This window comes from Manis javanica, chromosome 4 (genome assembly GCF_040802235.1).
Source record: "Manis javanica isolate MJ-LG chromosome 4, MJ_LKY, whole genome shotgun sequence".
Lineage (NCBI taxonomy): Eukaryota > Metazoa > Chordata > Mammalia > Pholidota > Manidae > Manis > Manis javanica.
The window spans coordinates 129,867,993-129,880,740 of NC_133159.1; the positions used below are offsets into that span (position 1 = coordinate 129,867,993).

The 12,748-nt window shown below is 51.1% G+C and overlaps 1 protein-coding gene across 10 annotated transcripts; it reads right to left on the minus strand.

Moving 5' to 3' along the window:
* Positions 1–264: 264 nt before the first annotated feature.
* Positions 265–12,440, minus strand: ALOX12 (arachidonate 12-lipoxygenase, 12S type). Of its 10 annotated transcripts, none has more exons than XM_017667009.3 (14): positions 12,206–12,440; positions 11,496–11,697; positions 10,333–10,414; positions 10,108–10,230; positions 9,893–9,996; positions 9,506–9,666; positions 8,509–8,652; positions 7,497–7,706; positions 4,904–4,990; positions 4,531–4,700; positions 3,929–4,050; positions 1,999–2,099; positions 1,708–1,878; positions 265–1,604 (listed from the first exon to the last, which is right to left on the minus strand). In XM_017667009.3, exons 1-14 carry the CDS (start codon positions 12,338–12,340, stop codon positions 1,425–1,427), a joined length of 1,992 nt encoding a protein of 663 aa, XP_017522498.2. In that variant the 5' UTR covers positions 12,341–12,440; the 3' UTR covers positions 265–1,424. The 10 variants fall into 10 exon arrangements, with proteins under 10 accessions (XP_017522498.2, XP_073091031.1, XP_073091030.1 ...); XM_073234930.1 differs by having other exon boundaries at positions 11,496–11,773; positions 12,206–12,328; XM_073234929.1 differs by lacking the exon at positions 12,206–12,440 and adding an exon at positions 11,985–12,122.
* Positions 12,441–12,748: the final 308 nt, after the last annotated feature.

The window sequence follows — 12,748 nt, forward strand, 5'->3', positions numbered from 1 at the left end:
TCCTACATTTTCAAATAGATATTCTGACAGAGTGAAAGGAGATGGGAGCTTCTTTACAAGGCGAAACGTGCTATTGTGGCTAGAAGGCTTTAAAATTGCTGAGGGTTCTTGGCATTGGAAATAGTAACATTTTGTTAGCAAACGTGGAATACTGAATAGTTTTGATGCCAAATCCAGAAAAAATACGTGCGTTAGGAAAAGTTAAAGAAAAGCACACTCAATGGGCAAGTTGTGAAGGGGAGTGGTCCTGTTAAATTTACTAGAAAAAGGACAAAGTACACAAAAAATGACACCTAGCTTCCCTACTGTAAACTAAGGAAACTGATTATAGGTCCTTTGAATAAAGCAGGGTACAGGATATTAAAATAGGAATAGATCATCCGCTCCAAAGAAAACGTTTGTGTAATTCACTGGTGAAAGATTTGTAATAATTATTCAGGGAAATAGGAGTGGGTGTTTGAAAAAAAATTTCACACTGAGCCTGTTGTACCCATTTTAGTGAGGACAATGATCATAGCATAATTGAGGGGTCATTTTCCACCCAAGACCCCAGAACCAAAGAAACACTGTCAGTGGTTAGCATAACGTTGTGCTATTTTTCCATTTATTTTGTACATACTGTTCTTGAAAGGGTTGTGAGAGAAGCTGGAACCTGGGAAACTCAGAAAACCGAGGTACTAGAGTTGGGGAATGGCCTTGAGACATGAATTTCCTCTGTTTGAAACTTTCTGGGGAAGAAAGCCATTTGGGGGTCAAAGTTTATATTCTGCTCTAGGAGCAGAATTTTTTTTCAAGAACTTTTGGGGTGGGTGTGGGAATAGAAAGAACAGGGGTCCAGAACAAGTTCCAAAGAACCAATTTATGAATTTTTAAGTTTGCCACCAAGAATGAAGTCTGGCTTCTGGGAAAGGAGAATTAGTTGAGGTAGTTGATTTCTCCAAGAAATCTTCCCTGCCCCACCAAGAGCATTCACTGGATGCCTTGCAAAGTACGGTCAGTGCCGCAGGCCAGCACAGGTACCCTGTGCAAGTAGTGCCACTGAAGGCCAGTCCAGCCGCAGCCTGGGCATGTCCCTTGAGCAAAGCACAGATAGTTCTGCATTTTTAAATGGTTGATTAAACCAAAAGAATAATATTTTGTAACATGTGGTGTTCATCGTTCACTGTCCATAAATAGTCATACTTACTTACATTCTGTCTGTGGCTGCTTTTGTGCCTAACAGGGAGAGTTGAGTATACTTATTACCTGGTCCTTCACAGAAAAGGTTTGCTGCCCCCTGGGCTAGTGGGATTCTGATGTAGGGGATCTAACTGGGAGAGGAAATTGAGCCTTAGCAGCTGAGACTTAGGTAACCAGGAAATCCAGGCTGGAAATGTCAGTAATAGTGCTGGTCTGAAGTCTTCCAGGTGGGGGCACTGTAGAGCTCAGATAGTGACACTGTTCTCTATGTGACTGGGCTTCAGGTATTCATAGGGTAGGTCAAGTTGTTCATTCCGGGCTGTAATCTCTCTTTCCAAATTTTCCAAATCTGTTTGGAATTGGCTTAGTACAGCCTTGGCCTTAGGACCTGAGAAATACTTTTCTTTGTGATGCCCCAGAGGCACCTAAGAAAGAACAAAGAATCAGCTGAAGGCAGAAGCATCTAGAGCTTAGTCCCTCTGATGTTCCCCTTCCAACTGTCATTTCCTTTCCCGAGTCCTCTCTCACCATGTCTGGCTGGCGGCGACCCAGATGCCATGTGATGGTCATTTGAAGACAAGCCTGTCGGATGTCAGGTAGTGAGCCCATCACTGTAGCGATTGTCACATCTTCCTTGGTGGTGGGTGGGGGCATCCGCATTGTGCACGGGGCATTTGGAACCCAGGCATACCAGTCCAGCTGGGGGAAGAAACTGCAACCCTAGGATCCTGGTATTTAGGGTTTGAAGCCCATCTCTCCCGTGGGCATCCCAAGGTCCAGACACTTGCCTTCAGGGACCTGGGCTTTCAGCTGTCATACCTGGCCCTGGTTGATGGCCCCATGCTGGGCAGTGCACGTGAAGATACACATGGTAAGGAAATGGCAGAGTTGATTCTGGGACTGGAAGGAGACAGGGAAACCTGGGCAGGAAAGGAACAAGGTTTAGAGGTAATAGCATGAGAGGAAAGAAAGGCTAAAGTCTTGGGATGTATGTATTTTGAAATTGATGGGTGTTTGTTCATTTATTCAAATATATTTGCATCAGACATGGGTTTCAATTCAGGCTCAAGCAATATAGTTTGGTTACCTTAGGCCAATTACTTAACTCTCTGAACCTCAATTTCTTCTCCTGTAAAATAAGGACCATACCTATCTTATAATTCAGATAAGGTATCACAATAACCTGGTATGTAACAAGTGCTCAATAAATAGTAATTATTTTTATGGGAGGGTTGGGGGTTGAAAAGATCTGAGTGATTATCTTCTGCCTCAAAATGTGGTTAAGAATTTAAGGATCCTTCCTCATGTTCTCAGGGGATTACAAATGTCTGAGCTATAAGGTGAGGAGTAAGAGAGCTCATGGATTATGATGTCACTGCCAAGAGAGGTTTTCTACAAGTTATCTCAGCTAATCATTTTACAGTCCAGGTAGGGACTCAGGCCCAATAATTCTGTCAGTTAAGTGGAACAAGTAAGTCATTCCCCTTTTATAGATAACAATCAAAGATCCAAAAGAGATTAAACTGTTGGGATTCCACAGTTGGGAAAAGGCAGAGGCTGACCTTGAACTTGGGTTCCTGACTGCTATTCTTAGGCCATTTTTAATGTGAGCACATTTCCTCTAAGAAAGTCTGTTGAGAAAATTAGGCAAAGGTGAGCTCTGAAAACTGAGAAAGAGTGCATGAGAAGCAGTGGAGATTAAAGTTAATGTGAGTGTTTATTTTTATTTTCCAAATGAAGATATTGGTTGGGGGAAGGATGGTCAGGGAGGGGAAGATGGTCTTTTGGGGGCATGTGGCACCTAAGTGACACTACTGAGATGTACTAGAAAATGTTTGATCCCAGAAGGTGGGTGGTGCTGGTGCTGGTGCAGCCAGATTCTTCAGGGGTAGGCTCGTTCCAGAGTGGAGTCGGTTTATTGCTCACTGCATCTCCAGGGCCTGGCCATAACTGCGCCTGTCAATGTTGGTAGTTGTCCCACAGAGGCAGGCATGTTGGTGTGAAGTGAGAGGGGCATGGACCAAAGTGTGATTTGAAGCAGCCTAGGCTGGCCCATGTGTGCTAGAGAGGAGAGGAGGAAACCCAGTGAGAGCTGAAGGAAGGCTGTTTCTTCCCCAGAGGTTAAAATGCAGGTGGGGGTGCTAAAGGTAGTGACTAGATCCTAGCAAGGATGGGGGTTGTGTGGGAGGCTGGATTGGCCTAAGAAACGTGAACCCCTAGGATCAGATACTGAGTTTGGGTTTGAGCCAAAATGTGTACACACTGAGTGTGCACCAGGGTGTTCGCCTGCACTGTAGCAAGTGTGGCAAGGCCTGGGCCCTCTGGTGGGCTGGACAGCAGCAGGCAGGAGGATGGGGAGGGGAAGCTGGAGTGGGTCATCGTGGACTCTGGTGGGGAAATCTCCCCATTTATATCCTTCAGAAGAGAATCAGAGAGTCCAGCAGGGCCTGGGCAGGCCTCCCTGGCTGTGGCTCTGGCCTGACGGGGCCCATGTTGTGTGGGTTGGGGGCATCTGTGACCTGGGGTGGGGGAATGGAGTAGGGTTGGGTGGCCAGCGTCCCTGAGGACATAATCTAGGGAATCTAGAATTGTCCTGGGTCTCAGAGGTGGGGATGGGATTCAGTGCTTTCATGTGTGGAGGGACAGGCGGTGTGATGAGGGGTTGGGGCCGGGTCCCCAGAAGGGCAGGCTGAGAAGGGGCTCTGGGCTGAGTGTCTGAGAAGCCCCCGTCTCTGGGGAGGGAGCTTACCTCGGAGCTGGGCCTGGCACAGCCCCAGCTCAGTGATCTCCTGACACCAGGCCTGCAGCTCAGGGTCCCCTCTCACGACCTCGTCCCTGTGGTAGAAGAGGTGGACGATCCCCTCCACATACCTGCCCGGAGGAGAGGGCTGAGCACCTGCAGAGCGGAAGGCCCCAGCCCCGACCTCTGCTCCTCCTCTGGCCTCTGCCCAGCTGACTCTCACTGTGTCTGGGGACACAGGCTTCAAGGCCTGCCTTTTGGGACATTCCCCAGCTCTTCCCACACACTAGTGTAGACAGGAAGGAAATGCGGGTCATTAGTCTAGGTTGAGAGCCACTTTTGTTGACAGAAGCCCTGGTTTGTCCAGACCCCTCAGGGTCCCAGTCCACAGCTTTCCTAACCCAGGCTGCCTCCACCCTAGTCTCCTCCTTTTCAGACCCCACCCACGGATCCCTCACTCCTCATCTCTCCCAGGATCGAGTCCTCTGCTCCTCTCATCCCAAGCTTCTTGTTTTCATGGTTTTCTGGCCCCAAGCTGATGTCAATCCAGGCCCCCCTTTCCCTGTCCCTGCTGCCCCTCCCCTCCATTTTCCAGCTCCCCTCTTACCCACCGGGCAGTGACCTCCCAGAGCCGTAAAGCATCCTGGGCATAGAGAGCAGTGGGGATTCCCAGCAGGCCCCGATCAGCCAGGTGGTCAGGGGGACAGAGGGAGCGGTAGGTCAGCTGAGCCAAGGCCCGACGAAGCAGCTGTATGTGGCCCCCTCCACCTGTGCTCACCGCCTGGGATGGGAGAGAGGAGAGGCCTTCAGGAAGAAGACAGAGCACAGAGTACCAGGGGCTCATGGTGAGGTTTTCACGTTTAATGACATGGGTGTGAAGGGACAGGGTTTAGGGGTCAGGAGAGTCACATGATGAGTCTGAGATCTGGAAGGTAGCCCGAGATCATACTGAGTTAGGCAGCCTCATACCCATTACCTCCTTACTTTATCAAATATGCCTCCATCTGAGATGAGTTGGGTCCGTGCCCGGGTGTTGATTTCCATGGTGTAGCGGATGTGCGGGATCAGGAGCTGGGGTCGGGGAGATCGGGGGTGTGGTAATGGAGGCTGAGCTGGGTCCTTCCTTGTGGGAGTGGCACCCAGCATGGTGGCCTCCTCTCCTGATGCTTTCCTGCCTGCTGCTGCCCAACAGGCCGGCTCCCTGTTTCTCTGATCACTACTCTCATGCTTTTTACACCCCCTATGAGTCAGGCTGTCAAGCCAGACTGACCTGTGTTTCACTCTACACTTCATTCAGTTTGATACTGTCCAAGGTAATGGACCCTCTGTGTGATAATATGTCTCATCTCCTACCTGTCACCTCATCTGTCAACAGGGTGACAATAGGGCCTCATCTCTGGGCTGTGGTGGTGCTTACGTGAGTGAGGTATGAGTTGTTTATACACATAAGTGCTCAAGTCATAGCTGTGGTTATTTTTTCTAATATTTCCTCCTCAAGTGTAGGTGTGCCTTAAGAATCAGCCCCTTTTGGTTTCCTTTTATATGCTACCATTTACATCCTCATAGCTTATATTAGCCTCTGTAGTCACTTTCAAAGTCACAGCTCCGTCCTCTGGTCACTTTGCTGCTGTGTTTTTGGGGAGTGGGTCCTTTAAGGCAGAATTTGAGGAGCTGTACCTACTTAAGCAGCAGAGGGGCCATCATCAAATCTGCCCCCACCCTCCATTAGGAACTTAGGCCCCCTCTGTTTTTAATAGCTTTTTTAAAAATAGCTTTTCCTTAACTATTAAAGGGCCATCTCGTTCTCATGTGCATTTTTTAAAATATCAGACTATTTGGTCTTAATTTCCACCCAGTTTACGTGTAAGTTTCATGCCGTGTTGGTATTTATCTACACAGGGATCGACCCATGTGGTCCCTTTGGTGTCAAGATGTCAGGCAGCTCACATTAGTCTGAAACTCTTCAGAAAGTTCATGAAAGATGCTGAGTGTTATAGAAAGCCCAAAGTCCACTTGAGGACAAAAGATACCAGCAGACAAACAGCACCTAATAATTATAATAATTGTAAGAACTAATGTTTTTCTTAGCTTTTAGCCTGTGTCACACTATTGTATCATGCTGTTGTATCCTTAAACAACCCACAATGGAGCTCCTGTTATTCCCATTCAGAGATGAGGATGCTGAGCACACATCTAGTAAGTAGTGAGGGCAGGCTTCAGAGTTCAGACCCTGGCAGTCTGGACCCAGATCCTGCACATGTAACCTGTGACATTTGCGGCTGAGCCCTTCTGGGTGTCCTGATAACAACTCAGCTGTTTGCCACCAGGTGACTTTGTTACGGTGAGTGGAGATAGGTGTGGAAGGGCTGAACTGCTAAGTGCGGATTTAAAGTGTGAATATATAGACTAAAGCTATTCTCGATGGTGCAGATGGTGATACAGGAGCACCATGAGGTCAGTAATCCAAGATTCTATTAATCATACTGGTCTCCATCTTATCTATGTTACCCTGGACTCAAGGAGGCCACAGATACTATTGACCAGGCCTGGCTGTCAGGTGGAGGCCCCCAACTGAAATACAGTTCAGTTCTCCTTACAAGGAATTCACTTGCATATCTTGCCAGCATTTTAAACTTCGTGTTCTCAGAACTGAATACCTCTTCTTTGCTTCCAAACTGGCTTCTTCTTCTGACTCTGCTGTTTCTGACAATTGCTCTGGTTCATAGCTTATATCAGTTTAGTCCTTAGTTCTTTCTCTGCCCTGTTTCTTGTACCTGAAGTGTCATCACAATTTTGAGAACATTTTTAAGCAAGCAGATGTCTTATTTTGCTGCCTTCTGCCTAGAAATGGATACTGAACTTTTTAATGAAATTTCAGTATTTCTAGGTCAGTACAACCCTGTGGGCTATAGGGTCACAGAAGCCTAGCACTCTGCCCTTTCCTTCTGTGGTCTTATTCCCAGGCATGCTGAGTTGCTGTCTGCTCTCTTCACCAAGTCTGTTTTTATTCCCTTTTCATACCTGTCACCATCCTGCTAATGCATGTCTTTTTCCTCCTCTCTCCTAGCTTTGAATACGTAGCCTGCTGGGGTGCTCTCCTTGCCTTTTGATCTGTTCCTCCTTGGCAGGCTGCTCAGTCGGGGTGGAACATTCTCCATCCATACCTTAGTGTTTATAGGGTGTCTCTTGTCATTTCAAATTCTAGCTCCAGATGTTGCTGTCTGGTTGGCTCTTATGGATATTACTTGCCTTCCTGGCTAAACAGTAAATCCTCTAAAGCAGGAACGAGTTTTTTTTTTTTACTGACAATACTGCAGCTATATTGCAGGCCCATTTCTGGATTGTCAGATCTCTGAGAACTTCAAAGGATTCCCTTAATAAGTCTGGAAGAAATGTTAAGTGACTCAACTTAGTTAAAGTACATATCTCCAGATGTGGTGTAGTCTTCTTGTCTTCTCCCCTCTTTTCTTTCACAAATTGATATAAATATTATTGCTGCTGCAATGCCATTTGATATTGGGCTCTTTCCTTTCTCTGGGGTCTGAGCAAGATGGGACCTGGAGGGTAGGGGATGTACCTTGAAGACAGGGTGCAGCTCTGGGAGGCACCTCATGGTGGCCACGGCAATGACTTCAGCCACCAGGTGAGTGTTCAGCAGATGATACTGGAGCTGGTGCAGCTGGAAATCTGAATTTCGGACCCAGGACTTTGCCAGGAGCCAGGCAAATGGGGGATCTGAGGGCAGGAACAGTGGTGGGGTCGGGGAGCTGGGTTTAGGAGGCTGGATCTGGGAAAAATAAATTAAGCAGTTACTGAACACCCACTTTCTGTATGATGTTGTGCTCAGCATTCTTAGGGAAATAAAGATGAGTAAATAAGATTATTGCTTTTTGGGAGGTTATAATCTAGCAGGAAGACCTAGGACCCTTCCACCCTGCCTCTCACTAGCTGTGGTGCTGTGCAAAGTGCCCTGATGGTCTGGTTGAATGTAGGAGAGTCAGAAGCAGAGAATCCAGTAGGGAGTCCTAACACTGGTTTGGGAGACACATGATAGGGATGTGGGCTGAGTGGGTAGGAATTGGAGGGGGAAGTCAGGTGTGTGGGATGATTAACAGCATATCTTAACTGAGTGTTGAGAACTGTGGGAGAAAAGATACTCAAGAGACAATGGGTATTTAGAGTCAGAAGGTACTAAGAGATTAAAATAGTGATTCTCCAAGTGTGTTTCCAAACCAGCAACATCAGCATCACTTTGGAACTTTCTTAGAAATGCACATTTTCAGTCCTCACCCCACACCTACTGAATCAGAAAACCTGGGACCCAGCAACCTGTGTTTTAAGCCCTCTAGGTGATTCTGATGCACACTAGAGTTTGAGAACCACTGGGTAGAGGATGAGAACCCCAAAAGGGCATTATGACTCTTGAACAAGTACTTCTAGTTGGGTGAGCCAGGGAGAAACAGGCTGCAAGCAAAGAGTGACCAGAGGACAGTTCTCACCATGTGAGAATGGGATTGGAAGCCACGAACCAGAGGGTTAGATCCCTGGAAGAGAACAGTGTTGGGAGGGGGATGCCCAGGGCGCCTCACCTGGATGACCATAGGTAGCAGCTTCCCACTGGGTTCCATCTTCAGCATGACCAAGGGGGCAGCCAGGTACTGCTGCTCCCCTCGGATGATGTTGGCTGGAATTCCATCCAGAAGGATGAAGTCAGCCTCAAACAGGGAACCATTCTGGGGGAAGGAGGCATGTTAAAGAGTTCAACGCCTACCCCCATGGGACCAGGGCAAAGGGAGACATCATTTAAAGACAATTTGTCTAGCTTTTTGCCATCACCCTGCATCAGTACCCTGCATCAGAGTGCTGTTAGCTGAACCAGAGCATTTGGTCCAAATCCTATCATTTTAAATAAGTGAAGAAACAGCTTAGGTGAGGGTAGATGTCTTACATAAGATATGGGGTAGCAGGTTGGGGTTTAGAACCACACCTGTTCAGTCCATTTTGCATTACAGGCATTGTAAGCTGTCCCTCTGTCAAGATGGCCAGGCCTCCTCTATCATCTCTCCCACCAGCTCAGCAAATGCTCTTTCACTCCCTGTCCGAACCTTAACCCCTCTGCCACATAATCCACAGAGGTTCACCCAACTCCCAGTGCCGCTGAGCCCAGCACTCACATGCAAATGGACATGCTCACATCCCACCTTTCTTGTCTTCTTCATGGCCAGCTGATCTCCCACAAACCCAGCTCTCCTCCAGGAAACCTCCCTAATTCTCCTGACCTGACCTTTTTTCTTCTCGTCTCCCTGCCTGTGAACACTGTTATGTGGAGCATTGACATCAGTCAGGGAGTGTCATTGTTGTCCCTGCTAACATCTCTGGCCCCATCTGTGCAGTGGGACTCCATCCTGTTCCCCTTCCATGCTGGGAGCTCCTCAGAGTTCTCCCTACATATTTCACCATCTCTAAGTATTTTCCAGCATTGTGGATTACCACAATCTCCCTTCCCTGGACTCATCTTTGGTCCCTCCCTTCACTGCTTCTCCTCACACAGTCAAAGAGAGAACAAAACAGAGTGGAAGGAGGTACCCGGATTTCTTTCTCCATCTGGGCCCCAAGCGCTTCCATTCCCGCAGGCAGCACTAGCCGGGAGGGCAGGGAGGTGGAGCGTCTCAACAGCATGGGGTTGGCGCCATTGAGGAACTGGTAGCCAAAAAGCTCATCATCCTGCCAGCACTGGTGAACCTTCTCTGTGGAGTTGGGATAGAGTGCAGGAAGAGGATACTTACCCCAGCCCAGCGTCCCTCTCCTCCAGGCTCTACCCCAATGAGCAACCTGACTCCAGCCCCTGCCTTTTCATTCCTGAGGCCTCTGTGAGATGATCAGGCACAACAGGGGCTCATCTAGCTGGGAGTTATAGGGGACTACGGGGTGTGAAGGTCGGATCATCAAAAGGGGCCTGGGGGAGCCACTGACCAGCCAGGGTGCTCTTCTGGCCCCAGAAGATCTGATCAAAATCCTCCAGGCGGTCCCAGGGGCTCAGAAGGGTGTAAGCTCGTTTGAGGACCATCTCCAGAGCTCTAGGACAGGTATCGAGGTATGAACCCTTTTCCGGATCCCTCAGCCCCTCACCATTTACCACCACTCTTGGATCTCCCAGCCCTTATTCTGAGTTCCAGGTCTCTCCTCACCCTGCCTTCAGTGTCCATTCAAAGTCCAGTCTTTTGTCCTCATGGAATCTCATATTTGGGGGCAGTTCATCCTTACACCCTGCAGCTATTGTCAGGGGTAGCCCTTCCTTCCAGGTGGCCCAGCTAGAAGAAGGGGACACGGCTTCAGGGAGGATGTCCATGTCAGTGATGGAAGCAGGGGCAGGGGAGGGGGAGACAATAGGGGGCATAGGGGTGGATGGTCACCGGTATATCTGTCGTCTTCCCTTCAGTTCCTTCTCTCGATGCTTCTGGAACATGTCCAGTGGATTGTGTCCTGCCAGGCGGGCTGGGGAGACATGAAGACAATTGGCTGCAGAGTTCTGTGTGGTCCTATGTGCTCCCTGCTTGTCCTCATCTTCCTTTTGGTAGTCAGAGCCCATGTGTTCTGTCATGCTCTGTTGCTTTTACCAGGCTGTGCCTCACTTGATCCATTCCCCAGACACCCTTATCTCATCTTTCCTGACTTTGCACTCCTGGGTTTACTTATCTCAGCCCTCATCCCCTGCTTTGAGACAAGTCTCAGGTTTGCCACCTTCCTCTTTCCCTACTTGACCCATTTCATCAATATCTATGGTTGGATAAATCACCTTAATTAAAGTGATACAGTGCAATCACCCATATGCTGGCACCTATCTTCCACTCTGTGTTGCTTTGGTTTATTTCACATCTAAAGCCTTACCCGCCACACCTTAAACTCTCCTCAAAAACCATTGAGGAACAGCTTGGTTTGTTTTCTTTGCCTGATGACATCACCTTTCTTAGATTCACCCTCATGGTCTGTTGACTGATGTGAACCTGCTCTTAATCTGTATTACACTCATCCATGTCAGTCACACAGTTCATGTTTCCATGCTTACTGCCCTTGTGCTCATTTGCCCCATGTTCATTTCTCCTGTTTCCCATAGTAACAAATTCTGGATGTCTGTCTCCATTCACTCCAGTGTGCTCCGTGGCCCTCACAACTGCCTTTCACAGTTCCCCACCCACACCTGCTCTCCAAGTCGTATGGTTTATATGCCTCCCTCAGCTGTCAGCTGCTCAGGGGTCGCCCGCAGGTCCTGGTCCATGTGCTGCTCTTACTGTCCTGTGCTAACTTGTTCCCGGTCACTAGCGAGGCCCTTGCCACCTTACTGCACCTTTCTGTGCTCCATCATTAACGCAGCTCGCATTCCCTGTCCTCACCTCTTGCTGACCGGCATCTCCACGTGACCTAGTTCCCTGGCTAGTGTCGTTCGCTGCCTTTTATTCTGTGTACTTTGGGGACTGTAGCTTTCCCCCGGTTTCCTGTCTTCTCCACCCTTAACCTGCGGAGGCCCTCCTCCCTCCTTTGCCCCATCCCGCGCCACCCAGGGCCCGGCCCCCCTCACCGGTGCCCTCGGGCAGGCTCAGCATGCCCAGGCCCTGCACCCAGCGGTAGCACGGGAAGGCGGCCTCGGCGCAGGTTCCGGGGCCCTGCACCGTGACGCGGTCGCAGAACCACGCGTCGTCCACAAGCCAGTGGTGTTTGCGTAACTTCACGAAGAGCAGGGGCCCCAGGTCCTGGGGAACGTCGCTCTCAAACTCCTCCTCCTGTGGGGGCCGGAGCCCGCGGGATTTAGCGGCGGCGAGAGTGAGAGGCTGTTCTTTGGCGGGCTGGGGCGGGGGCCTGAGGGTGGGCGCGCGGAGAGGCGGGGACTTGGCCGAGGCTCCGTGGGCCTGGCCTCTGAGGCAGTCTGCGCTCGTCCTGCCTGCGGACCCCTGCGCGGGGGTCCCGGTGGCCGCAGGGGACTGGGGTTGCCGACCACGCAGCATCACCCATATCGGTCCCTTCCCTGAGCCTGGCTCGCCCGCGCTCCCCGGGGAGCCTCCCGTCTGACCTCGAATCCCAGTTCGCCTCGGGCTCTGGGGCCATCTGGGGAAGGAGCGGAGGTTGCGGGGCGGGCCCCCCCGGCGGAGTGGCCGAGCCCGGCCTGGGCCGCGGGCGCTGACGTCCCTTCTCCCCGTATTCCCAGTCGGCGCCGTCGCGCAGGCACTTGCCCCCGGCCCCCCGCGTCCGGACCGCTGTCCGCCGTGAGCCCAGCCCGGGCGGCCCGCTGACCTGGCCCCGCGCCGGCCGCAGCTGCAGCTCCAGCTCTGCCTCCCCGCGCGCCCCGACCAGCCACAGCTGCACGCGGTTGTACGACCCCGAGAAGAGCCAGGCCCCGGTGGCCACGCGGATGCGGTAGCGGCCCATGGCAGTGTCGCCGAGGGGGAGCGGGTCCTGCGCGCTTCCGGATCGCTCAGGGTCGCCGGCGGCTGTCCAGGCGCCTTAGGGCCAGTTCCCGGCCTTTAAAGATGAGCTGCGTCCCCGCCCTTGTCACAACTTGAGGCGCTCGCCAGTCCCCGCCCCAGACAAGCCCGAACCTGCGAGCGGTCGAGCCGGCGGTGGGGAAAGACCCGTGCCTCCGGGTCTGAGCGTAGCTGCGGGGAGATAAGGAGTCCCTGGTGGGTGAGGCCTGGGGGTGGCTGCGCCCCGGCGTCTGTGGACCTCCCGGGGAGCCGTGGGGCCAGGCGCCCCGGGGCTGGAAGGAGCAAGTATGGGGACGCTCCCCGAGGACTCCAGGCCGTTTGGAGAGCTAGAGGCACGTGGGGGTGAGTCGGT

Bases quoted from the DNA above. Each gene is read 5' to 3' on its own strand.
- ALOX12 (XM_017667007.3), bottom strand. From the start codon at position 11,919: ATGCTGCGTGGTCGGCAACCCCAGTCCCCTGCGGCCACCGGGACCCCC. The intron at 9,667-9,892 runs GTCAGTGGCTCC...CCAACTCCACAG, and splicing joins CCAGAAGAGCACCCTGGCTG to AGAAGGTTCACCAGTGCTGG. The intron at 2,100-3,928 runs GTAAGCTCCCTC...TTTCCTGCCCAG, and splicing joins GTGCCAGGCCCAGCTCCGAG to GTTTCCCTGTCTCCTTCCAG.